Source organism: Camelus ferus, chromosome 5, assembly GCF_009834535.1.
Source record: "Camelus ferus isolate YT-003-E chromosome 5, BCGSAC_Cfer_1.0, whole genome shotgun sequence".
In the NCBI taxonomy this organism is placed as follows: domain Eukaryota; kingdom Metazoa; phylum Chordata; class Mammalia; order Artiodactyla; family Camelidae; genus Camelus; species Camelus ferus.
In genome coordinates, this window is record NC_045700.1 from 16,404,372 (window position 1) to 16,429,991 (window position 25,620).

Here is a 25,620-nt window from a genome sequence, read left to right on the forward strand (position 1 = left end):
AAATGATAAATGCTAGAGAGGGTGTGGAGAAAAGGGAACCACATATATATGGAAGTTCCTCAAAAACCTAAAAATAGAGTTACCATGTGACCCAGCAGTCCTACTCCTGTGCATATATCCAGAGAAGACTCTAATTTGAAAAGATACATGTACTCCATTGTTCATAGCAGCACTATTTACAATAGCCAAGACAAGGAGGCAACCTAAATGTCCATCAACAGATGACTGGATAAAGAAGATGTGGTGTGTATATATATATACACACACACACACAATACTGTACACACACACACACTACACTATACACACACACACACACACACACACACACACACACACACACACACACAGAAATACTACTTAGCCATAAAAAAGAATGAAATAATGCCATTTGCAGCAACATGGATAGACCTAGAGATGATCATACTAAGTAAGTCAGAAAGAGAAACACAAATATCATATAATATCACTTATATGGGGGATATAAAAAAATGATACAAAAGAGCTTACAAACCAGAAGTAGACTCATACACATAGGAACAATTTATTGTTGAAGGGGTTTCTAGAGTTTTAATTCTCTATCTCAAAGGAAGATATTTCTAAGTGAAACCTTACAGGGCTATGGCAGTCCGCCTAGGAGGTGTTTTGCCAGAGGCCCTCTTCCTTTCTCAATAACTGTACTCCTATAAGTAAGAAAAAATGTGAAAACATTTGTTGCAGTATGTTTAATTTTAGGGACAAAAATTTTTAATTCAGATTTCCTGTAGTGTTCAGTTCTTTGTATAGGAGTGCCGGAATCCAAGTGCCTCTAGACCCTGTAGGAGACATGTCGGTTGTGTAGCTCTTTTCCAAGTGGAGGTGCATAGGGTTAAATGCTGGGTACATGGTCAGCCGTGAGAATGAAAATGATCTGACTGGGGCCATGTCGCTGGTGTGGCTGAACAATAGCTGCCTTTCCCAACCCCCGTACCAACTTGTCCATCCCCGGGACTTTATGCCCAGTCAGACAAGGAAGAGGGGCCTTCCCCACTGGAGGAAGAAGATACATAACATGGTACTGTTGCCCTGTAGAACCTTCAGGCCATTTTGTTTCTCCCTCACTCACCGGCTCCTCCATTTTCCTGTTTTGGCTAATGACACATCCCATCTCCTCAGCTGCCCACAATGAAAGTCTAGAGGTCATCTGAGACTCCTTCTCCATTCATTCCACTTAGTTGTTGTTTATTGTCTTGCTGATTTGGGCTCCTGAATGTTTCTGGCACCTGGTCTCTACCTATCCTGACTGCCATGACCCCACAGAGGCCTGTATCGGACTCAGTCCCCCCCAGAGTTGCATGAGCCTCCTCGCTGGGCTCCTGTTCTCCAGCCATGTCCTCTTCAAATCCTCTACACAGTGGCCAAGGGGAAATATGGTGGCCTCTCTTCTCTTAAGTCTCCAGTGATTTACATTGTTTGGAGTAGTGGTTCTCATCGAACAGGGAAGGTTTTCCAGGAACATCTGCAGATCCTTTTCAAAGTATTTTCGTGTCGGTCCCTTCCAGGACCCATATGTAGAAAGGGGGTGCTCAGAATGGGCTTTGGGCTTCTGTATGGTGAAAAATCTCCCCAAACAGGAAAAAGCTCTATCAGTATTCCTTCAAAAAGCAACTTTTTATTTTGAAATAATTATTTCCCAGGAAGTTGCAAATAGAGTACAGAGAATTCCATGAACCCAGCTTCCCTGAGTGGTTATCTTATATGCTCTAATACAATATCAAAACCAGGAAACGGACTGCAGACCTAAGTAATGCTTTTTAATGCTCCTTTCTCTTACCAGGTTAGAATGTAGAACTTCCTGTTATGTGAATTCTTGGGTCATTTTTCCCGACTTCATCTGGACACATTTTAATTTAGGAGTGGCATGGACATTCTCGAGTCTGTGAGTGGTGGTGGTGGTGGTTGTATGTGAGTGTGTGTAAGATTTTGATAGCTACCGCTTGTTTATCTTTGTAAAGTGGATTATACCCAAAGAGCTTGCCAAGAATAAATCTGAGCAGTTGTAATTCTACCCAGCGACCCAAGGTCATAACTTTCTTATGTAAAAAGTCGGACCTGCCACAACAGATTTTACGCTAGAACAATAGTACAGACATTTATTCTTCTTGAATCTAAGATACAGTTAGCTTAAAATTATGTCCTTGTGAATTGTGTCCCCGGCACGTGTAAATCTTGCTTTGTTTTATTCTGTTTAGATTGTAAAACATAAGGGCATGGGGCTTGTTTTGCGGCTGGTTTTTGGTCTTATTTTGATCGTAATTCTAAACTACAGCATCCGTGAGGGAACGGCTATGTGCAGTGAATCATACAGTGTAGTTTTGCTCTGAGAGGTGGAATATTACTATGGGTTCTAATGAATTCAGGGGAACGGATTTCAGACTTTTAGATGCCGACCTAGGAAATTCTTTGAAGCAGCGATCTTTAGCAACGCTGGGCGTCGGGCTTGGTGACTGAACTCCGCTGTCCCTCCACCACCCCACCCCACCCCATCATAATTGATGGATAAGCTAGAAAAACCCTTTGTGTCAGTTGTGATGACATTTTGCTGACACTGGCCTCTGCTTTCCGTGTTTCACTCAGATTTGCTTGCATCTTTTCAGAAAGGGAACTGAGGAATGTTAAGAAAACCACTGTTTCAGAACAAAACTAGGTCAGAAAAGGCAGGTTATATGTTTTGAAATTAGGCAGCAGGAGGAGGTCTCCCACCTGACTCGCGGAGGCCTCTGGGGTGCCTTGGAAGAGTCCTGGGACTTGCTCAGTAACACCTGTCTCTCATTAAGAGCCAGGCACTGGACTAGGTCCTTTGCAAATTGAAACCCTGCAAGGTAGACATTTCACAGATGAGGAAGCAGTGGCATCTCCATTTCTGTAACTTCCCGAAGGGAGGAGGTCCAGGGCCAATTCACGTCGGGGCTGAGATTGGAATCTGGGTGGTACTGCCACGCGCAATCGCCTCTCCATCCGTGCAGGCGCTCTACACTCGGCTCCGACCCCCTTGAGTGATTCCCAGGCGGGCTTCTGAGAGGGAAATGCCAAGGCTGACTTCTTTCACTGCTGACAAGCTGCCTTCGGAGTGGAGAATTCAGAACACATTACGTGCCATGTCCCTTGATGGTGGGTAATAACCTCATTAGAGCAGGAAGGAGAATTTGTGGTCCAAGGAGAGAAGGAAGCAGCTAGCTGAAAGTTACTCATCTGATTCATTTCTCTGTGTCTCTCCTGTTTTCTGTCAGTCAAGTGGTGAAGTAGTTATTGGGGCTGAGAAGGGAGCTCTGATGAATGGTCCAGACCTTCAGATTCTTCAGAGATTCCCAGAGCAGTGATGCCTGTATTTTCCAAGGACAGCACCAGCAGGCATCTTTATTGATCAAGGAGCTGCAAAAAGCTTTATTGACCCAATAGATACCAAGCACTCAATTTGCAAGACTTGAATCCCTTCAGGGAGTTTGGACCTTAACAGGGAGCAAACCGTGAAGGTAGAATGTGAATGTGCATCAGGAATTCCAGATGATGGGGGTATCTGCACAAGGGACAGCGGGGTGGCTCTGTCCTTTATCCAGGATGACCAGCCATCCTTCTTTGCCTTGGTTTCCCAGAGCAGGGGACTTTCAGTGCCAACACCGGGACAGAGTTGGTCACCCCACCTTCAACAGTCTTTGTGGTCCTGAGCAGATGAGTTAGACTTTTTGGATCCTGGTATCTGCATCTCTCTTTCTAGATGGCTTTTAAATTCCCCTCCAGTTTCTTAGGATTGGCCATTGGGCATGACTCATTCACAGGCTTGTGCTGGGCAGAGCCTGTGGGCGAGAAGCTGGAGCTCTGAAGCTTTCACTGGATGATCAGAAGTCAGCATTTGCTGGAGAACAATACCCGCTACTGTTCAGAAAGTTAAGAATGGGTCAGGCAGTTGGGATAAAATAACAGACACCTGTAACTAGGTGGCCTGAGCAGGTGAGCAAGACTGTAAACTCCTTTAAACTGTGGCCCTCCCAGAACTTAAAAAAAAAAAAATGAAATTAGTGCAGATGTTGATCAATACAGAGATTTGTCCCAAGGCCCTGGGTTTCTGGCTTCTCTGGAAAGATTGGAAGATCTGGCCATCCCCAGGCTATCTTCCCTCAAGTTGTCTGGGGTCTGGAGCTGCAAAGTGGCTGCCTCCTCTAGGCGTGTCTCTGGTTCAGCATAGCCCTCCTCCCCCATGTTTGTCCCCCGCCCCCTCTTCTTCCTGCTCACTTTCGTATCTGCCTGGGAAGGGGGACACTTTAGCTCAACAGTTCTCAACCCTGGCTGCCTCTGAGAATTTAGGGGTGTGCTTAAAATCATATTGGTTTCCTGGACTTTCCCAGACCAACTAAATCATCATCTTGGGAAGGGGGTGGAGCTGACATTTGTATTTAAAAGGTCTCCCAGTTGGTTTTGAAGTACAGTAAGGGTTGGGAACCAGTGCCTTAGCTTGATGCTGGGGTGGGTTTTGATGGGGAGAAGCATCGTGGGACAGAGAAAATGGGGAAAGAGTTTACCTGATCTCGTTGGTTGGGGCAGGCAGAAAATCAAGGGACTTCTTAAAACCAAGTGAATATCCCAATGGTGTATTCATGGCATGTTCTGCTAAGGTGTTAATAAACTCCCCCCAGATCCTGCTGCACTGCTGCGGGCTTTAAATCATCATAATAATAGCCATAATATTTTGCACAGGGTGATTATAAAAGTAGTTTTTTAATGGGCATATAAATCTAGTGGCCATGAGAAGCAAGTGACAGGAATTTAGTGTTTTCGAGGCAAGGGATAAAATGGAGGGGGCACAGTTAAAATGAACTTTGGTGTTTTTCTCTTTTGCATAATGGCTTCATTCATGTATAATTCCCTTGCTGTAAATCAGTTTGTCATCTGTTGCCCACGAGCCCTACCCCTCCTGCCAGGATCCCACTCTAGGCTACGAGAGTAGTCATCCTGAATTATCAAAACATTCAAGGAGCTGGTCGATAAAAATCTGTTCTCATTTGAATCTTAAGATGGGAGGGACTCAGATACCACTTCTATCTGCTGCTTCCTTTTAAGGGCAGACAGAACCAAAGTTTTGAGATGTTAAGTGATGCATTCAAAACCCTGTTCCTATTCTGTGCCCCATGGGCCCCTCCTTCGGGTTTAGAGCTATTCTTGCAGAGTCCCCGTGACTGCAGAGAAACTGGGTATCTCTCAGGCTGTGTACCTTACCTTAAGCTTGTGGCTTGTAGTCAGTAGCTTCAGGAACTGTATTTTACTCACCCTTTATCTTAGCCTGGGTCCTGGCTTTAGGTGAAGGTTTAAAAATGAGAGAAAATGAAGGGAAGAGACCCAGTTGACATCACAGTGTCTCTATGAAAACTCCAGGGGCTTCTCTCCGTCTCCTGAGTCGTTGGAACCCCAGGTGTCGTGCTGATGGAGCCCTGAGCTAGCCGTGTTCTGCACGGCTGTGTGGGTGCTGGGGGAGGCAGGGCTTTTCTCTAAGGTGGGGACCATCCCTTCAACCTTCTGTCTGAACCACGTGTGGAACCATGGAGGGTACACAGCGAGCCCCTTCCGTGCGTGTGTGTCTGATAGGGTCTAGTGCTCCAGTTGGTTTCTCTGGTTTTGCTCTATGGAAAATACCCACAAATGCCACTCTAATGTCACTTTGATGGAACTGCAAGAGATAAACAGTAAGATTGAGATTGTGTGCTAAACTGGTAACATGTGTTAGTAATCTCCCATCTTCTCAGGCTAGCTTCTGCCATTGAAAGGGGAATGTGTGCATGTTGTTACCCTCTTGCTACTTACCTGGCTGCCAAGCTCTAATATTAAGCGCAATTATTTTGCTGATTGCTTAAATTTTAGTTGTGCGTCCTCATACCTTTGAAATTAAATCTCCACCAAGAGGATCCACATTCATCTCATTCTGGGTTCTATTCCATGTCATGGGAGCACCTCGGAGCAGCGATACTTGGCTGGCTGGGCTGGGGCGGGGGGAGGGGATGTGTGAGAGGCGATAATGAGTAGGTGTTTGCAGATCACCTGGGAAGTTGGTTTCTGTTTTAATCACCAGCTAGAAGTGCAATTCAGAATGATAAAGCAGAATTTGGGGAGGAGGAGGAGGGAGGGTGCTGCTCAGGGCTATATTTTTTGAAAAATTTCCTGGTGATGATTGTATACCTCCCCAGCTCCTCCTTGGAAAAGAGCTGGCCTACAGGCTTTCCTTGAAATAGGAGGAAAAGTGTAACACTCAGTGGAAAGTGGCTGATATTTGTAAAGTGCTTGTTGTTATGTGCCCGAGCAAGTGATGTCATCCCTATGGTTTTTTTTGAGCTCACTCCACGGACTCACTTTGTGATTCGGTGTGTCAAGCTCTCTGAGGCATCCTAGAGTCGTGTTTAGGAAGCCAGATGGCCAGGGTCTCTAACAGCTCCACCACCTGGCAACTGCGTGACGGTGAACAGATGGCTTGGTGGTTCATCCCTCAGTTTCCCCCAGAGGTTCTGGGCGTGGGGATGTGGACCTATTTGGGGGGCTGTTATTCTCTAATGAGGTAGGCACTAGGGGACATCAGCTTAGAGGATGTATGTTGAGGTAATATTGATGATCAGGACGGTGCTGCCTTCAGAGAATGTCTAGTTGGGTGGCAACCAGAATCCAGAGGGGAAGCCCCGTGGTCAGCCTGTGTGACATATGGGACATTTCACCCTATCTGTGCTTTTCCCGTCTCACCTTACAGTCTGCCCTCCCTCTGCACCCTGCCCACATCAATGCCTCATTTATCTATAAATTTTCCTAGAAATAGCCCAGAATTCTGGATCACAATTCATTAACGAGTGAGGCAGTGTCATGACTGTGAAAATCAGTTACGGTCAGAATCACAGAGTGATGCTCCCAGGCCCTCCTGTGATAACACAAGCTGCTGGCTCTTAGACCAAATAAATGGCCCTGAAGTGTTGTCCTTTTCTGCACTTAACTTTCTGTGCTGTCTTCCTCATCCCTGCCCTCCCGGCTTCTAAAATTCCTAATCTCTTACCACCAGAAGAGAACCAAAGGTGACCAGGAGAAACCAAGTAACCAGGCTTGTTAACTCAGTGTCCTTGGTTTCAGGCAAACAACTGTGTGTAGTCAGAGAGTTCTTGGGGAGAGACTGTTCCCCTCTGACCTACCCTGCCCTCTGTCTTCCTTTTCTACTTCTAAGGATTCTGTAATGACATGGAGCCCACCAGGATAATCCAGGATCATCTCCCTATTTTAAGGTCAGCTGATTAGCAACCTTAATTCCATCTGATACCATAATCCCCCTTTGGCATGAAATGTAACGGGTTCCAGGGATGACGGTGTTGGACATTTGGATGGCCATTACTCTGTGTGCCATAGCTGTCTTGTTCCTTTTTGTTTAATTAATTCCTTATCATGATATGTTTCAAAAAGGATTAAAACACATAACACAGGAAGATTAGATACATTTAAAATTAAGAGGAAAAAGGAGACAGGTAGAAAATAGTCAGGAATGAGGTTTAAACACAAAATAGATGCCAACTTTCTTCCTTGAAGTGGACAGTGATTTTGGCTCTGAGATTTTCTTAGCAACTCTCATGAAGAGGGAAGCAATGTCAGTTTCATTTTACTGTGCCATCAAGTAAAATCCAGCTAGTTAGCTGTTCAGAATGCCCAGGTGAATGTTGACACTAAGATGAAAGATGAACGTTCTTCTCAGTATCCTCCTGAATCCGTGAAGTCTAATGAGCAAAACCTTTGCCCAGTATACAGGAAACCCAGAGATGGGTTTTATCAGGCCGTTTGCTTTTTTATTGACTTCTATTTTAGGTCACGTAAGCGTTGCTTTGAAAATTTCTGCCAAGAGGTGTATCCAGGGCCAGGCCATATCCAGGGATTTGAAGTCTCTAGGGCAGTGGTTCCCTTGTGGTTCTCATGTCCTGGGGCTGGGTTCCTGAGGGTACCCTGGGCTTTCCTTCTGAATGGCAGTGACGTCTCTTTTATCATTTCTATTTTTGAAAGTCATTCAATAAAATATGTATTTATATATATGATCTCCGATCCCTCTTTGAGATGGAAGAGTTTGAAAGCCTACCAGCATTTATCAAGAGCTTGCATTGTGGTTAGTGGTGCAGGAGAGTGTTCTGCCCTAGCAACCCAGGAGGTTTCTGGAAATGATACATTATAAAAATATTTATTTATATCCCTAATGGCCTGTTGGTTACAGACAGGATGCATTAGGAACACTCAGGCCAAAGTATAAATTACTGAGCATTTTACTGACAATTCTGCCGGTTTTCCTCCAGCTTAACTTCCTTCTAGCCAAAAGTTGGATTCAGCTGATCAGAATTCTTTTGGCATATCTTATAGTATTTTTTTCTAAATCAATATTTATAAAGAGAAAATATTATGACTGTGATAGTCATTTTGCCTTTTAATTTATTAGGATTAAAGATGCATACACCTGCAGTGTGTTATTTGTAGAGAAATGCTTTCCAATAACTGCTGGAAACCAGCTGTCTTAGCCTGATACTTAGAAACCAAACAGAAAACAATTTTAAAAAATAACCTTATGGGGGGTTTGGAGATGCCAGTGAATCACACCCTTCCTCCCTTCTGGGTTGTGAAGTAGAGAACAGTAGAAGCAGATGAAGATGACAGTTCCAGCTTTATCAGAGTGAAGCTGAGTTGGAAGATGTCTTGAGTGCAAGACTTCCTGATCCCTCCTGGATGGAATCAACACAGCCGCCCTGGTGATGGGCTCTGATGGGCTGCAAAGCCCTGTCTCTTTCGCCCTCTGGGGGCGGGGAAAGAGGGAGTGCACCACCTGAGGGCAGGAAACCCAGCAGTCCCCACCCCCTCAAGCCCAGATGCTGTCCTTCCTCCCCAAGAAGGACACTCTGGTGAGGAGCACGAGTCGTCCCCTCCGTGGTTCTTCCTGGGAAACGGAGCACACATGTTCTGTGTGACATGTCCAGAGGAAACAGAGGTTTATGAACCATTTGTTTTTAAATTCAGATATAAGAAATCCAAACATTGGGCTGTTTGCTGGCTGATTTTGATGCTGGAGCCAGTAATTAGATTGTTCTCTGGTTTTGAATATACATTGGGTCCCCACATTGTATGTACACTAATAAGACTGTAATTTTGAAATTGATTTTGTTGACCAATCATGCTTTTTTCTTAGGTAATTAAATTGAATCCTGTGTGTTACAGGCTAAATGGGCAAAATGGTAACTTGTCATTAATCATTTTGCACATTTACAAAAACAGTATCAAAATGAATGGACTTCATAAGCTTTAATATCTTTTTTCAAAAACGAAATAGGATTTTACTTTAATACTCCATTGATCATATACATGTAAAAATTAAGAAATAATTCAAAAGTTCCTACAGTGTGTGTGCCTGCATGTCTGTGTATGACAGAAAGAGAGGTTGTTAAAAGAGTTCATTTGTCACAAAAGGTTGGGCAAAGTTGATCTGCAAGAATGGATGGTTGAAATCCTTCAAATAGAGTTTCTTTCAGCCAAGGAACTTAAGTTGTCAAAAAATAGTTTCTTTCAGCAAACCTTTGAAAGCCTTTCAATGGCCACAAAATCAGTTATGTGGAAAATATCAGAATTAGAGACCTTTCTAGAAACTTTAAATATTGATTCATGTCATCTGATGCAAAATTAAGGCACCTAATAAGGATGCTTACCTGAGTTGAAAGCTGTTTCACTTTGAAGTCAACTGGGACGGTAGTCATGACTGTTAAATAGGTGTTCTGAAGTGAGCACTTCATCACTATAAAACAGAGCAACTCAGCCAGCCCTGAATGATGTCTAACTGGTGAGCAGTGCAAAGTGTATGTTGGGTAGCTGACTAAAGAGATTCGCTGTATAGAATTGTTTGCTATATCAGAGTTAAAGTTAGAAGACGTGTATCCAAATTGTATCCTTGATTTTAGGGAAGTGGATCAATATTTTGCAGTTAGAAAGCATGGCCAGTTGTCTTATATGCACTCCTAGCTCAGTGATGAAACCATGCCGTGAGCAGATGGCATTCTCATCTCAGCTGGATATGTCTGACAGTAACTAGGAGCACCTGTAAGACAGCTGGTCTTCCTGACATGCATCCAGTATATTCAAAAGTAATATCAAGTCATCAAGTTCTGTGCACATAATAAAAAGGAAAAGAATTGTCACAGTCTCCGTCATGTCTCACTGGAAATTAGCATCTAATTGGCCCCCATCCTTAGTATCCTGGATGAGATTTTATAAAATGCATCTCAGACTTTAATGTGTAAACAGATACCTGCAGATCTCGTTCTTTACACCAGTTCTGATTCAGTTGATCTGGAGTTAGACCTGAGAGCCTGCATTTCTAACAGCCTGCCAGCTCAAGTCAGTGCTGCCCGTCCACAGACCAGACTTTGAGGAGCAGGGTTACAGAAGTGCTGGTTACTCAAGTAACTTTTCATCCTTCGAGCCAAATGCCAAGGAGCGGTTAATAAAAGCCCCAAGACTGGGCAGGGCTCCTTGGGGATTGGCCTGAGAAGACAAGCGTGTGATTCTTCAAGAGAAAACCAGTGTGCCTCACATACGGATTGTCTAGTAAGCCAGTGCATCTGCGTTTGTGCAGAGTGGAGACATTATCATTTTAAATGCTGGGATAGACCATGTTTTGGGTCCCACTAGATGGGACCCACAGGCTTGACAGAAGGAACATTTCTCCAAGGATGTAATAGTTTTCATGTCCGCCTGCATATCAAAATCACTGAGGCAGCTGAAAAATAAAAATATCCCTGCTTTGGCCACACCTCAGACCAAGTAAATCAGAATCTTGACGCGTGAGCCATGGGCATCTGTCTTTTTTCGGAAGGAGCCCAGGTGATTCTTAAGTGCCTCGGGGTTGAGAGGCCCCAGGTTTTGGAAGTTCAGGAAACTCTCATGAGATGTTCTGTTTCGGTCTGAACTGATTCATCATTTATGTAGTCCTGTGGTTTGGGACCAGGTATTTGCAGTATTGGGAGAATTGCCCTTGGTTTATTAAAGGTCAGCCTTTATAAACTTATCAACCAATGTCTGATTGTTGAGTTCTTCCCTAAGAAAATTCAGACTTGGGGCATTAATGACCCAGGATCTAGCACAGCCTAGGGCTTTGTGCTTCATGGGGATTTGCTATATTTCAGAAGTGATGGGAAATTCACTATACAGTTTACATTTGATGAGCCTCTGAGGGCCCCTCCTCCCTAGACTGTGTGCATGTCCGTGTGCGCACTCATCTTCTCATTCACCAGCTAGTTTTTGAGACTTGTAACCTGCTGGTCTTTCTCGGATCCTGTGTTTGGAGGGCCGTCCCATTTCTGCAGACAGTGCAGCTGGAACACTCGAGGGCCAGCACCCAGCCTGTGTCCCTCTCCAGCTGAAGGAGTGGGCTTCCGGGGTGATGGGCTTGTAGGATTCAGTGAGTGCTTGCTGAATAATGAGCTTTATCTTGAGGGCATTGCCCCAGTTTTTGGAAGTGATTTTGACAATTTTTGTGACTGTGGCTTTCCTTATTACTGGGGCCATTTTGGGCCTGTTGACATTCATGGGTGTTTTCTAAATAGGGAGTTGCCAAAAGTCTGATCCTCAGAGGAAAAAAGTATATACTTACCATAAAATGTCTTTGTGGCTTGACTGTCCATTGGCACTGAGTGAAAGCAGATCTTTGAGGGCTTCATCCAACATCGAGGAGAACTACCTAACAAGTTTACACACTATGTAATCTTTTCACAGACCATTCCTTTTTACCTCCTGGAGAGTCATTATCGACCTGTCGTAATATGTGTTCATGGTTTCCTGGGCTGGAAGCCAGATGACAGTCCTTCTCTGTTTAAGACTGATGTAGCATCGTCCAGATTTTGTCTTCTCATAGCAGCCTTCCCTGTGACTGTTGATTTATGGACTGGGATCTTTGTGGAGTGGAGCCCCAAAGCCATATACTAATTAGTAAATGGGGACATAGCCAGCCTAGGCATGAGCTCCTCGGCGGGTGCCAAGATAGTGTTGGAACTGAAGGATGTGGAAGAAAATGAGACGCGTCCGTCAGTCAGCTTGGGGCAACATCAGGGATCCCCCCCACACCCGCACCATCTCCCTGTGGCCTCTAGTCTTTGCACCGGGCTCTGAGCCTGCTCGTCGTCAGGTCTGGTGACTGGCTCCTGAGTGCACTTGGTTTGCTTCTCCTTGCTCCATAATCTAGTCCTGGGGGCGGACCTTCCCAAGCCTTATCCTACGAGTGGGTAAGGTCCTGCTGATTGGTTAAGGCTGTGGTTCTCAATTGGGGTGCTTTAACCTTTAAGGAACATTTGACAGTGTCAGGAGACATTTTTGATTGTCACAGTTGAGGGTGGCAGGTCCCAATGGCGTCTCTCTAATGGCGTCTTGTGGCTCGAGGACAAGGATTCTGCCAAACATCCTTTGATGCGCAGCACAGGCCCCTGTAACAAAGAATTACCCAGCCACAAATGTCAGCTGAGCCAAGGATCAAGATGCCCTGTATTAAACGGACCTATTTCATTTTTCAGGAACTTAAGCTTTTTGTTTTGGTTGAGTAGATGTTTTCAGAATTCTTGGAGTTGCTGTGGTTTCATTTTTTTGGTTGAAGGGAAATTCTGTCAACCGTGAATAACCTATGAGCCTGGTAAATGAAACTTACAAAACATGGGAAGGTCTTATCTGATCCAGAAATGACAGCTTCCTTCTCACTCCTTTGTTATTATTCCCTTTTGTCCACCTGCCAGGACTGTGCACTCCTCTCTCCCAGGTGGCCAAGTCAGAATACAGTCCTCAAATGTGTGTTTCCAGCAGTTTTCCCTGCCCATACACGCCCCCTAGTGGAGATGGCCACAGACACAGTGGCCAGAGGACAGTTGAGGGTAGTTGGAGTAGGGGGTGGAGGGGAGTGGGGTGAGACGGAACAGAGGTGGTGGGAAGGAGAGCCTGTTCTGGATACAGTCATTAGCCTTATTACAGTGTTTGAAAATTAATGTAGCTGTTGGTGCCAGTGATGGAGCCCTGAGCTACACTTAGTAAACTGTGCAGCTGCAAGGCAAACCCCGCTTCAGGTGGGCGGGGCTGCTGGTTCCCCTTCCCCTGCCCACATCAAGAAAGCACGTGCAGCCTAATAAATGAAAGCTGGTTGGTTTGATCCATCTCAAATGTAAGAGGGATGGGTTGTGTAAAACCCGGAGATCAAAAAGGCCTCCGCAAGAATAGCAAAGATGTGTTGTTTTAGCGGGTGCCTTTTGGTTGGTGACTCAAAATAAGACTTGTTTGGCCAGTTCTAAAGAGAACAGGCTGTCTACACTTGGAATGTGTTTTTCCTGTTTATAAAGGACTAGAATTCATCCGAGGACCCAGTCAGGAAAGTGGAAGGGAGGGGTGGTGGGGGTGGGGCCGTCCACACATGTTCAGGCAGCACAAGCAGAGGCTCCTGGGCTCCTTGGCTCCTCGGCTCCTCAGCTCCTCGAATTAGGAGGAGAGAGCAGAGCTCATGTTGAGCAGAGCTGTCAAGGACTCACACCTCAGAATGGGGGCCACTGCCGAGGGAGTCCCACGACTGGTTTCAAGGCAATGGCACCAGGTGGTCCAGGGGACTGAACATCCAGCCTCAGAGCGTCTTCCCAGGAATTGGGGCTTATTTTGTAGGAAAAAGCTGCTTTGCTTGATCTTGATCTTCCCTCCTGCTCAGCTTCTCCTTTTAACAACAGAAGACTGTATTTAGAGCAAGACTCCCCCCCGGCCATCTGCCTGCCTTGCACCAGTGATTCCATGAATGTGTGTTTTTCTTCCTGTCATTTGCCGAGGCACTGGCCCCTTGAGGTTGGTGGGACATCACAGTGGACTCACAGCTCCTTGCTGTCACCAGACTGGTTTCTGGTTGGTGTTTCATGTTGCTAAGTCTCTTCCGTTTTGAGTTTCTGCAAGCAGCTGGGAGACGCCGCTTCCCATACCGAATTAGGAAGCAAAACCTGAGTTCTAGTCCAGTTCTGACTCTACCTAGAAGACATAATGTTTTCTGGGCCCGAATGTCCTCCTCTGTAAATCAAGGGTTTGTAATTGGTTATTGTTTTCCTAAGCAAGATCTTGTGTTAAATCAAGCTCTCATGTAGTGTCCTAGTCTGCCTAAAGGTATTTGATACATTTTAATTTATCCTATATCTTTTTCTTATTATAGTCAGTTTGCAATGTTGTGTCAATTTCTGGTGTACAGCATAATGTTTCAGTCATACATGAACATACATATACATTCCTTTTCATATTCTTTTTCATTATGCGTTACTACGAGATACTGAATATAGATAGTGCTGTACAGTAGAAATTTGTTTATCTATTTTATATATAGTAGTTAGTAACTGCCAATCTCGAACTCCCAATTTATCCCTATTTTTTTTTTTTTTAAGTCAATCACTACGTTAGTGAGCTGCGCCAGAGAGCAGAGTCGAGAGTTTGGTAAGATGATGAGCACTCGTGTTAAGGCAAGCCTCCAGTTCATGTCTCTGCCACATTTTGGTTGCAGGGTAGTAGCAGCCCAGACTCACCCTGATTGCACATGGAAATGGCTACTGTTTTTTAATGCAGTTTTCCAGGCACTCGAAATTGACTCAGTGTAAATTCATACCAACCCTAGAAAGAAAAGGAGTAGGAAATTGTTCCATAGTTGAATCATCAGTGTTCTGTAAAGACTGTTATTACTCCTTATAATAAGGAAATCAGACTGGAAGCCTCTGAAGCTTACAATTTGTGACTGATCCTCATTTAGCATCTAACTTGGGTCTCAGTGTTCTCTGCTGTGCAGTTTTACATGAGTAGGTAAGTGAACCTGAATTTTGTAAAACTTGAATAAGCAAACAAGACTACTGCCAAGGATTAATTTTCCTGACCAAAGAAGCATAGGAATTCAGAGTTCAAACTCTACATAGAGGGGGAGCTGGGGAAGTTTTGTTTGGAATCTCTATAGTATAAAACTTTTTCTACAGATTTAAAAAAAATTTTATTGAGGTGTAGTTGATTTACAATGTTAGTTTCAAGTGCACAGCAAAGTGATTCAGTTATACATACAGATATATTTTTTCAGATTCTTTTCCATTATGTTATTACAAGCTATTGAATATAGTTCCCTGTGCTGTAAAGTAGGTCCTTGTTTATATATCTTATATATAGTGTGTATCTCTAACAGATTTTTTAAAGACAAGCTGTTTTTAACAAAGGAAAACAGAATTCAAATTAAAACGTTTGTGGAACTTTGGAAACACCTCTGGGGACCGTGATGTCCTTTGGAAGACAGTTTGAAAACCAGTGAATAGGATCAGTCACTTTCAGTCATGTAGCTGTACAGTGTTCCGTGGTCCTACAACTTTCCGCGCTTTACATGTGCAGAACCTGAGACAGACTTGTCTAGGATCCCACAGTGCTGACAGATGGAACGAGCAATGGGTCGAGGTTTCTAGGCCTTGTGTGCACTAGTTGAGTCAGCTTCTCCGCACCACCCTTCCAGTGTCTTCCTGTGATCATCTCCGATGCCCAGTAATATAACCAACAGCCTCCACCAAAGCCCACCCCACCATTTCCTCTCCCATCCCTTGTCTTGGACATCTTTTTGTTCCCACAGTCACTGCCCCTTCTAGAATTTTTTTTTGGAGCTTTTTCCCTTTTTTTTTTTTCCCCCTTTTAGTGTTTGTCTACCACCATATCCACTATAGTTTAACTCCATCTGTTCTAAGCAGTGATGGTCTTTCACTGCTATGTGACAGATCTTAGGGTAAAAACTCCCAGAAGGTCAGGTGCACACAGAGTCCCAGAGTGCCTGGCTTCTTTGTGGATCACATCAGAAGGTGGTCCTGAAGGTCACTGCTCATTTGTGTTTCCTCATCTCATTGCCACCATCCCACTCTCTCATCTGGCAAACACTTCACAACCGCCCCCTGTGTACAAGGCAGTCCCGTTCCTGGTACTTCCTGTCTTTAGGGAGTTTACAGATCCATAGGAAAGACGAAAGAAAAGATGATTCGACAGAGCAGTGGGTAAGAAGCTCTGCAGGAGGAGCTCGTACTGCTGAGGGTGTTCCAAGGAGGAGGAGCCCCCTCGCTCTGGGGAGCCAAGGGAGGTTTCATGCAGGATGCGGGGTTCAGTTGTGAGATGGGGTGGGGTTTCCCAAGGCACCATGGCTAAGCACAGCAGACTCGGGATGTCTTGAATGTCACTTCTCAGGATGAGGCGAGAGGTAGGCTCTGATAGCCACCATCTAAAGACCGAAGGGCAGTTCAGGTGGTGCACAGTTAGGACCACAGAGGTCTGTGAGTGACTAAGTGTGAGCCGTGCTTCCCAGGTGAACGTGGGACCGGCAGGCTGTGACGGGATGGTCCTGTGGGCTGTAGGAAAAGATCGGATCTCTGTGGTTGGGGCTGGCGTTGCTCCTGAAGGGATGGGCATTTGCAACTTCATCCTCTGAAGAGACAGGTCCTGATACAAGAAATGGATGTTGGATGGGCATCTGAAGGAACTGCTTCACCACCTCATCAGTCGGCTTTTCACTCCATGGGACAGGGGCTGTTGTTTTGGAGTGTTCTCAAGTGGTCTGAGAAATTGGCATCTAGCAGGCAAAGCCGACCACACCTTAAAGGGTGGCCAGGGAAGTGGATCTGGAGCTTGAAAGAGCAGCCGGATCTGGTAAACGGGTGGCAGATTTCTCCCTGTAATTTCCTTCTGCTGCTACAGCTGTGGTCAGCCCTTAGTAGTGGCACAACCTAGGCTTGGCTGTGCTGTGGGGAGTGAGGGAAGGGCTGGGTGCTCCCTGGGGCTGCGGTGCACCCGTGGGGCTTATCTGCCTGTCTCCAAATACCGCTCCTCCCCTACCCCGCAGCTTTGGAGGGGGGCTTGCTTTCTTTCTGTTTTGGAACAGCTTTATTGAGCTATGTTTCACATATCATACGATTCTCCCATTTAAAGTGTATAATTCAGTGTTTCTTAGTATATCCGCAAAATTGTGCACCCATCATCACGATCCATTTTAAGGACGTTTTCGTTGCCTCCCAGAATAAGCCTGCATGCCTTAGTTCTCACCTCCTGCTTCCCCATCCCCTCCAGCCCTAAGCAACTGCTATTGTACTTTCTGCTTCTATAGATTTGCCTATTCTAGGCATTTGATATAAATGGAATCATACAACATATGGTGTTTTGTGACTGTCTTTTTTCACTTCGCGTGACGTTTCCAGGATCGTCCATGTCATAGCACATATCAGTACTTCATTTCTTTTTATTGAAGAATTGAGCTCCGTTGTATGGATGTGCCCCACTTTGGTCATCCATTTGTCAGTTGATGAACATGTGGAATGTTTCTTTTTTTTGTCTGTTATGAATAATATTGCAGCAAACATTCATGTTTAAATTTTTGTGTAGACAGACGCTTTTATTTCTCTTGGGAGAATTCCTTGGAGCGGAGTTGGCTGGGTCACGTTCAGACTCTCCACTTAACTATTTGAGGAAGCGCCAGACGATCTTCCACACCATTGTACAGCCCCACCCACAGTGTATAAAGGTTCCAGCTTCTCTCCAACCTCACCAACACTTTTCTTACCTGTCTTTTTTGATGGTAGCCATCCTCATGGGTGTGAATTGGTGTTTCATCGTGCTTTTGACTTTGTGTGTGTGCTTTTGGTTTGAATTTCTCTCATGACAAGTGGCGTTGGGCCTCCTTTCACATACTTATTTTTTACAGTAAGAGAACAGACACATTTCCTTGCCAAAGATCTTTGATCACATTTCGAAAGGTGGTTGCCTGATTGCATTGTGTTGCAGAGTGAATGGGGAGGGAGGAAGTGAGGGCTGCTCTTTGAGGAAGTACAGGAAGGGAGGAGGTGCGTGTTAGGGTGGGCAGTGGCTGTGATGGAACTAGGGGCTTAGCTCATTGCACACAGATGGTGCAAACTTCTTTCTGGAGGAGGATTGGTAAAGTCATGGCCCTGGGCTGTCACTACTCTGGTTGGCAGCCAAGCCTTCTTGAGATCTACTGTGTAGTCCTTTTTGTGCCTGTTGGATGCACTTTGCTAGAGGATCCAGCTGTCAGGAGTTCTGGAGGCAGGAAGATTCTTAGCTTGATTGACAACATTTTGATCGCTGTTGTTCTGTGGCTTCGTGGTTAATATCATGGCCATTGCTGATGACTATTATTAAGTCCTTTTTGGCAACAACACCCTCTGGTGTGGATTGCTGTCCTATTGTTATCCTATTACTATGGGAGTTAGGGGTATTTCCCAAATAATGATTTTGAAAAATCTTTTTAAATTCCTTCTTAATAGGAATTGGAGATATGAATTCTAATCTAACTCTGTGTGCTGATACAGTTGCTGTGATTTCAAACTATGGATTCCTTTGGAGAAAAGAATATTTCTGGGAGTTCGGTATTCACTCAAAATCTGGGCCCTCAGTAGTCAGAACTGTGCTCTGAACTTCAAGTTAGAGGTTTTCCCTCCAAATTTGTATGTCTCTGAGCTGGCGTCATCTGACCGTCCCCAGGTGTCTTGATCATCTTTTTGCACCTCGAATGCACCAGCTGGGTGGTCCTGACTCTCCCCAAGACCAAGGTAGAGAAGCAAGCCCCCTCCCCCTGGGTCCCCGCTCAGTTCTTGGCCTTGGTCTTTCCTTTGCTTCAGCTTTGCTGCCTTCAGCAACTTCTTCAGGGGGTTGATGGAGGAAGCTGGGTGGGGCTTCCTATCTGCAAGCAGACAGGTAATTCCTGTCTGCATTTGGGGCTGTCTCCTAAAATAGCAAAAGAAAATGACCAGAGACTGTCCTGGAAGAGCACCCAGGTTACTTGCTCTGGGAAAACCCCTCCAGCCCGGGGGCGATATCGGCTAACTAGGTGTGGGTTGTCAAAAAGGAAGTGCAGCCACTTCCTGAGGAACTGAGGGCAGCACTAGTTAGAGGGATGGCTTCTAAAGCACCAGCCCCTTGAGGATGGAAGCCGTGTCTGGTTCCTTGTTCAGCCCCTGGGGCCTGGGGCCAGCAGGTGCTCAGTGCACCCCTGTGGAGGGAGTGGAGGGCCGGTACCTTTCAGCTGGCCTGCGCGTGAAGGGCTGAGTGAAGTGTCACAGTGCCCAGATGGCAAGTTCACTCGGTCAGCAGGTATTTTATTGTGCCCCTGGGCCCAGTGTCTTTCTCTGAGAACAGAACGTCCCTTCAAGGATGTCATGCCTCCCACACAGAAACCAGTGAACAGCCCACATAGACAGTCAGTGTTGTACAACTGCAGACTAGGAAGGCGCGTCGGGGGCAGAGCATTGGGAAGGGGGTCTGAAGCAGGTGGGACAGGAGCTGGTGTTTGGGGACAGGCTGGGTTTGGATTATCAGTGTGACATGGGGAGGGACAGCCAGGTAGGGAGAGCTGCTCGAACGAAGACAGGAAGACCCTGCAGGGTTGGTTATGGGGGGTACCAGACCGGCAGGTGTGGAAGGAGGATGGGCCGGACAGAGTTCCCAGCACATTGCGGTGGCGGCATGGTGGTGCAGCTTCCTGACGGCATCCATCTGCTTGCGTCCACCCGGGGCTCCCAGACTTGAGTGGGCATCAACGTCTCCCAGAGGGCTTACTGAAGCACAGGTGGCTGCCTCCTCCCCACCCCACAACAGCTGCTGATTCAGCAGGTCTGGGGTGGGGCCCAAGAATTTGCCCTCTGACTGCTGCTCTTGCTGCTGCTGAATTAGGGACCACACTTTGAGAACTAGTGGCCTTGAATTCAGCAGTTGGTAAACTTTTTCTGTTCAGGGCCAATAGTGAAGGTTTTAGGCTTTTGAGCTGCGTTGGATTTGAGTCACATATTCTTTGTTGCTTTTCACAACCTTTTAAGCATTTACTGACCGTGCTTAGCCATAAAGAAACAGGCTGGCAGGCAGGAGGGATGAGCCCTGGGAAGGCAGGGCGGGGTTCACTGACTCCCGGGCTGCAAGGAGATGATCCCACCTCTCCCACAGAGCTGGCAGACCTTTGCCAAGGTAATCTCCCTGTGCCTCTGTTTTTCCATCTATAAAACAGATACTAACTACTATTTATAAAATAGATAAAAATGGTACAAATGAACTTATTTACAAAACAGGTACAGACTCACAGACATAGAAAACAAAGGGAAAAGAGGGGGAGGGATAAATTAGGAGTTTGGGATTTGCAGATACTAACTACTCTACATGAAATAGATAAACAAGTTTCTTCTGTATCGCACAGGGAACTATATCCAGCATCTTGCAATAGTCTATAATGAAAAGGAATATATATGTATGAATGAATCACTATGCTGTACACCAGAAACTAACACAACATTGCAAATCAACTATACTTCAAAAAAATTGTTTTGAAAGTCAAACATAATAATATTAATAGTCTTAGTGTATAAGACTCTTCCAAGAATTCAGTGAGCTAAGGCACAAAAAGCGTTTATCACAGTGCCTGGGACAGATGTGCAATTTATTTACCATTAACTCTCAGTCTCGCGGTGGTGCTACTGATACCTCTGTTGTGGGACGAGGAGGACCCGCCCAGACCCGCTGCGTTGCAGACGCTGAGAGCTCACTGCCCCAGGATCTCATTATCATCTCTTCTTAGGTGCTTAGGAAGAAGGATGCTTTGAACTGAAACATCCACACTCTCTGAAAACATCCTGGCTTAGTCCCGTGTCGGAGATCACGCTTAGCCTCTGGCTTTGGTGCACATCGAAGATAGTGCTGTTGGCGAGCTGGCTGGTTCTTGGGCCCAGGACTCTGTAAAGGGGCGGGTATCCTGGCCTCCTGGCAACCCATTTGCAAGCTGTGCTTTAGCCCCGTTTGTTGGGAAGCCTTGATTTAGGACCCTGGCTCAGCCTGCCCTGGTAATGGGTAGGATCTGACTGCGTTCTATTGAATCTCTGCCTTCTCACCTCTCATTTTGCCCTGTGATGTAAGCGAAAATGAGAACCACAGAAAAGCAGGACGTTGTGTGCCCCACATTTCCTGGGTTGAAGTGTGCAAGTGAGCAGTGAGGTTCAGCTTTCACTCACAGTAGCTGGAGTGGAAAGGCGACTGGGTACCCCTGGCATAGACTCTCTGTACGGGTGCCTGGGGAGAGGGCACCTGGTGGCCCTGAGATGGTCAGCTCAGCTCCAGACACTGCTAATGAAAGCTGGCCTTGCTTAAGTAACATGGGGGCTCTCTCCCCTCTCCTTGTCTCCAGGGGGCATCCACTTTCGGGCTCCCCTCACCAGCTGCATGCTCCGATCCTTGCCAGAGCACATAATAATGACTTTTGTAAGCTCAAGTTTCAGATGCACAAAAGTGCCCGGTGGTGGTATGACTCCACCCTCCACTTGCGTTTTTGCTGACATTCCATGAAATATCCTTCCATCTCCTCCCCACCTTGCAAAACAAGCTTCCTGTTTTGAACTCTGTCCAGACTGGAACAGCCCTGCTACACCTGTTAACACACTCAGACGCCCACTTCCCCCTCCTCCCCACAACCCTCGTATTTGTACAGCTTTTTGTCGCCCAGCCAGGTTTCCCTTCTCAGCTTTACAGATCCCGAGTCATAACATAAGATATGGAACCAGCAAATGAAGAAAAAAGGAAGTTCACATTTTAGGGCCATTTGAGTGAAAACACGGCTCTGGTTTATTTCAGTATGTTTTGCCACCATGATTCTGCTAACTTTCCCCTTTCTTCACAGCAGGATGGAAGCGAGGAAAGAAAATCAGCTGACGCAGGAGCCAGAGTGAGACAGAGAAACCCACAAACCCAGCCTACACCATGAACTTGTGTCTCCCCGCTGCGCTTTAAGAGCCCCGGGCAGGTGAAGTTGCCGGAGGGAGCAATGGCTCTCTTTACTCCATGGAAGCTGTCCTCTCAGAAGCTGGGCTTTTTCCTCGTGACTTTTGGCTTTATTTGGGGTATGATGCTCCTGCATTTTACCATCCAGCAGCGAACTCAGCCCGAGAGCAGCTCCATGCTCCGGGAGCAGATCCTGGACCTCAGTAAGAGGTACATCAAGGCGCTGGCAGAAGAAAACAGGAACGTGGTGGATGGTCCTTACGCAGGCGTCATGACAGCTTATGGTAAGCACCACACCGCTGGGGCTTCTCCATTGAGTGTAGCTTTTCCTGGAAAGGACCCCAGAGGCTCTCACACTTGGTCGTGGATTGAGTATATCCCTCACCGCTGCCTTCATGGCAATAAATTGCACACAGAGGGCCACTTTGAGAAGGTTAAAGCAGTGCCTTTTGGGAGATTTTGACCTCTTGTACACAGTGACATTCAGCCCGAGGGGCAGTGGGACAGAAAAGTCTGTGCTCTATTGGTTGTGTGTGCAGCCGGCTCCTCCTCTCGATGCCCGGCTGGATTGCATGATCTCATCCGGGAGGATGATCAGGGAATGTCGAAAAATATTCTCATTATCGCTCCCTAAACAAAATTTAATTAGGACCGGCGAGGGTGAGTTAAGGAGGGTGGGGAGGAAAGTTCCAGGGATGCCAAGAAACTCAGAGCCAAGTGAGTGCCTCCCGCCAGCCAGCATGCAGGACGTGAGCGCTTCCATGCTGGCGAACAGCTTTAACCTTTGGTTCCTCAGCGTTTACTGCTCTTGTTTCTTACTCTTGTCTCTGACTGCCCTACTTTGAAAGAAAGCTTTTAGTGTCTGTTACTTTTTTGGTCAGGTGCCTGAAATCTTTTTTGATGTGAGGTTGAGTGAAAAAAAAAATACACATATGGAATATTACTTATTTTTCTTTGGGCAAAAATTTTGCTTTTAGAAAAATTTGGAAGCTGTGGATGAGCAAAAACAAAAAAGACAAGGAGAAAAAGGAAAAATCACATATAAATCTACCACTCTAGGAAGTAACCACAATTCACATTTTAGTGTTTATCTCTCATGTATTTTATATATACATAATACATATATACAAATATATATATAGGGACACAAACGATTTACAAAAACATATACACACAAATACAAAACAAAAATCACAAATGAAATTTGGATCAGACTGTTTTGGAGAATCCATGTCCCAGATGTCCTGTGGTCCCTGAGTACTGGCGTGGACTTGATCTGCAGAAGATGACCGTCTGCTACTGTTCACTGACAAGTCTGGTCACTGAGAGACTTGAGTGGCCTCAGGGTTTGGGACCTGGGTATAATATCAGTGAGATACAAGAATGGGGTTGGGTGAGGTAGGAAAGGTTGATGACCCAAGTCAAGGTCTCTGACATAGGTAGAGTTGGATTGATGATTCCTGAAAATGCATAGCAACAGGTTGAAGCTTGAGTTCAAGACAGGAATTCATGCTCAATTTTACACATATATATTTTTCTTTTTGGAAGAATCCAGAAAAATTGGTTACTTTTTAATTGTACATAGGTATTAAAAATTTATGTAGAACTATGCAGGAAACGGTTGCTTTTAACATACAACATGGACATTTTTTCTTTACCTACTATTTGAATGATCACACAGTCTGCTTTTAATCTATTCCATCAAGATTAGGCAGTGTCTGTAGGGACTGCTTTTTAGTATGTCTAGATAAAATGTCACCTTTTTTGATCTGGTGGATCAAAAAAATGAGACTAGTTTGAGAGCTGACGTTGCAAACCAACTAGGTGGTTTTTCAGAGAGTGTGTTTTAAATTACTCATTGACTTAGATCTTCTGTGATATTCCCCAAACATTATAGGTAAACCACCAGGAAAAAAATGAAGCAAATTGGTGTTACCAGTGTGATACAAGTAAATATCACAAGTAGGACAAATGCTGTTTTCAAATTTCTGATTCATTGCATTCCATGTTACACATTTGGACGGAAAGGGATTTATGGTCCAGTAGTAATTTCCTCCTGCTGTTTATCTCAGACTCTCTCAAACCTTTTCCATAGGAAGGAAGAAGCCCCACGAATGGCGAATACATGGACTTTATTTTTTTTAGTTGTTTGGACCAGTTTTTATTTCTTACGTACTGCTAAGCACGTCTGCAATCTAAAGAGCAATGATCTGATCTTAGCTTTTCAGCCTCAAAGAGACAGTATGTTTTTTTAGAAAGTTAATAAAAATCCCCAGTGTAGTCTGTTAGAATATCAGCCCCCTTATGCTTATAATCATAGGGCTTTGGAGCTCGAAGAAACTACAGAAATTTATTTCAGCTTCCTCCCTTTACAGATGAACCTTAGCAAAATAATTCTTTTTCTCCTAAACAACAAAGAAACAACCCGACGGCCCCATCAGCAAGTCTAACCTATTTTCCCCCTTCATCTAATCAACTCCAGTGCCAATCAAGGTGGTCTTTGGAGCCGAGTTTCGGAAATTTAATTGGACTGTGCACATGTGCTTGATGCACTGGGATCATTACGTGGCGAAATCTCACTAAGACACAAGTCCTCACCTGGCACTAGTATGTTTGGGGCCAGGTGAGTCTGTGGGTGGGAGACTGTTTGGGCCTTATGGGATGGTTAGCAGCATCTCTGGTGTATCTACCCACTACATGCTAGTAGCATCAAAAATGTCTCCAGACTTGAGGGGGCAAGATTGCCCCCCTTCCTGCCTTGGAGAGCCACTGCACTAAAAGTAGAAACAGCAAACACAGTCTAACGGCATCTTCTGGTGAAAAGTTCTCAAGCAGATAATTGGATTTTGTTATTAATAAATTGACAACCTACTTCTCCCTGGCTCTCAGTTATGGGCACCAGCAGTTGGCACTGAGCCAGATGGCATAGTTCGGGGCCAGTCCTGGAGAGCTGGAGGGCCCTTCTGATGGTGTGTGCTTCCCCGGGGATTCGTCAGTGGCAGTTGTGGATATGTCAATAGCTGGGCTGCTCTGGTGGTTGATGGTAGACAGCACATGGAGATACAGAGGCTATAGGATGTTCAGTGGTTGAGCTGGACTGTGGGTGCTGGGATAAGGATAAATGAGCCATTGGTTTGCAATCTCTTTTTCTGCCACAAATGCAGCCCATGTACATACAGAGTGCTGTCTAGATGTCTGCTCTGAAAGAGTGGAGGGCTGATTCTCTGTGGCTGGGACCTGTGTCTGGTTTGAATGAATGCAGTTAATTTAAAAACAAATAACAAAAAAAAATTCCTTCTCCCATCCCCATGTTGGTATCATTGGAAGCTCTCAATGGGCTATAAATGTGTCTTCAATAGCTGTGGCAGCTGTTTGAAGAATAATTATCACTGATATTAGATTATTACTGATTTATTAAAATTCCTGACGAGATGCTAGAGCAGAAATGTTCAATAAACCATGACCAGTGGATCAGATTTGGAACTCTGCCTGTCTGTGTAAAGAAAGTTTCTTGGAACACAAACACTGCTGTTTGTTTATAACAGCTGCAATAACAGAGAAATGTGGTAATACCTGTGTTTATTTCACATACCATCTAAAGCATGCTGAATCCATCTTTCAGCAGTCTCCATAGTTCATTCGATAACACTCATCTGATCATGTCCATCTTTGACTCAACAATTTCCCAGGACTCCCGTGACCTTGGGCCAAATCCTCCTGCTCTTATATGAGAAGTGTTTGGAACCCAGCACCCCGTTGTTTGTGCATTGTCAGTGGCTG

At 45.3% G+C, this 25,620-nt stretch overlaps 1 protein-coding gene across 5 annotated transcripts in view; it reads left to right on the forward strand.

The window, feature by feature from the left end:
- MGAT5 (alpha-1,6-mannosylglycoprotein 6-beta-N-acetylglucosaminyltransferase) overlaps nucleotides 1-25,620 on the forward strand; it is a 333,568-nt gene that overhangs the window by 102,156 nt on the left and 205,792 nt on the right. For 4 of the 5 annotated variants that reach the window (XM_032479342.1, XM_032479341.1, XM_032479339.1 and 1 more), the window contains one exon: nucleotides 21,740-22,124. In XM_032479342.1, coding sequence (XP_032335233.1) covers nucleotides 21,884-22,124 — 241 coding nt within the window. In that variant the 5' untranslated portion in view covers nucleotides 21,740-21,883. The remainder of the gene's footprint in view (nucleotides 1-21,739; nucleotides 22,125-25,620) is intronic. The other variant, XM_032479340.1, reaches the window with a different exon arrangement.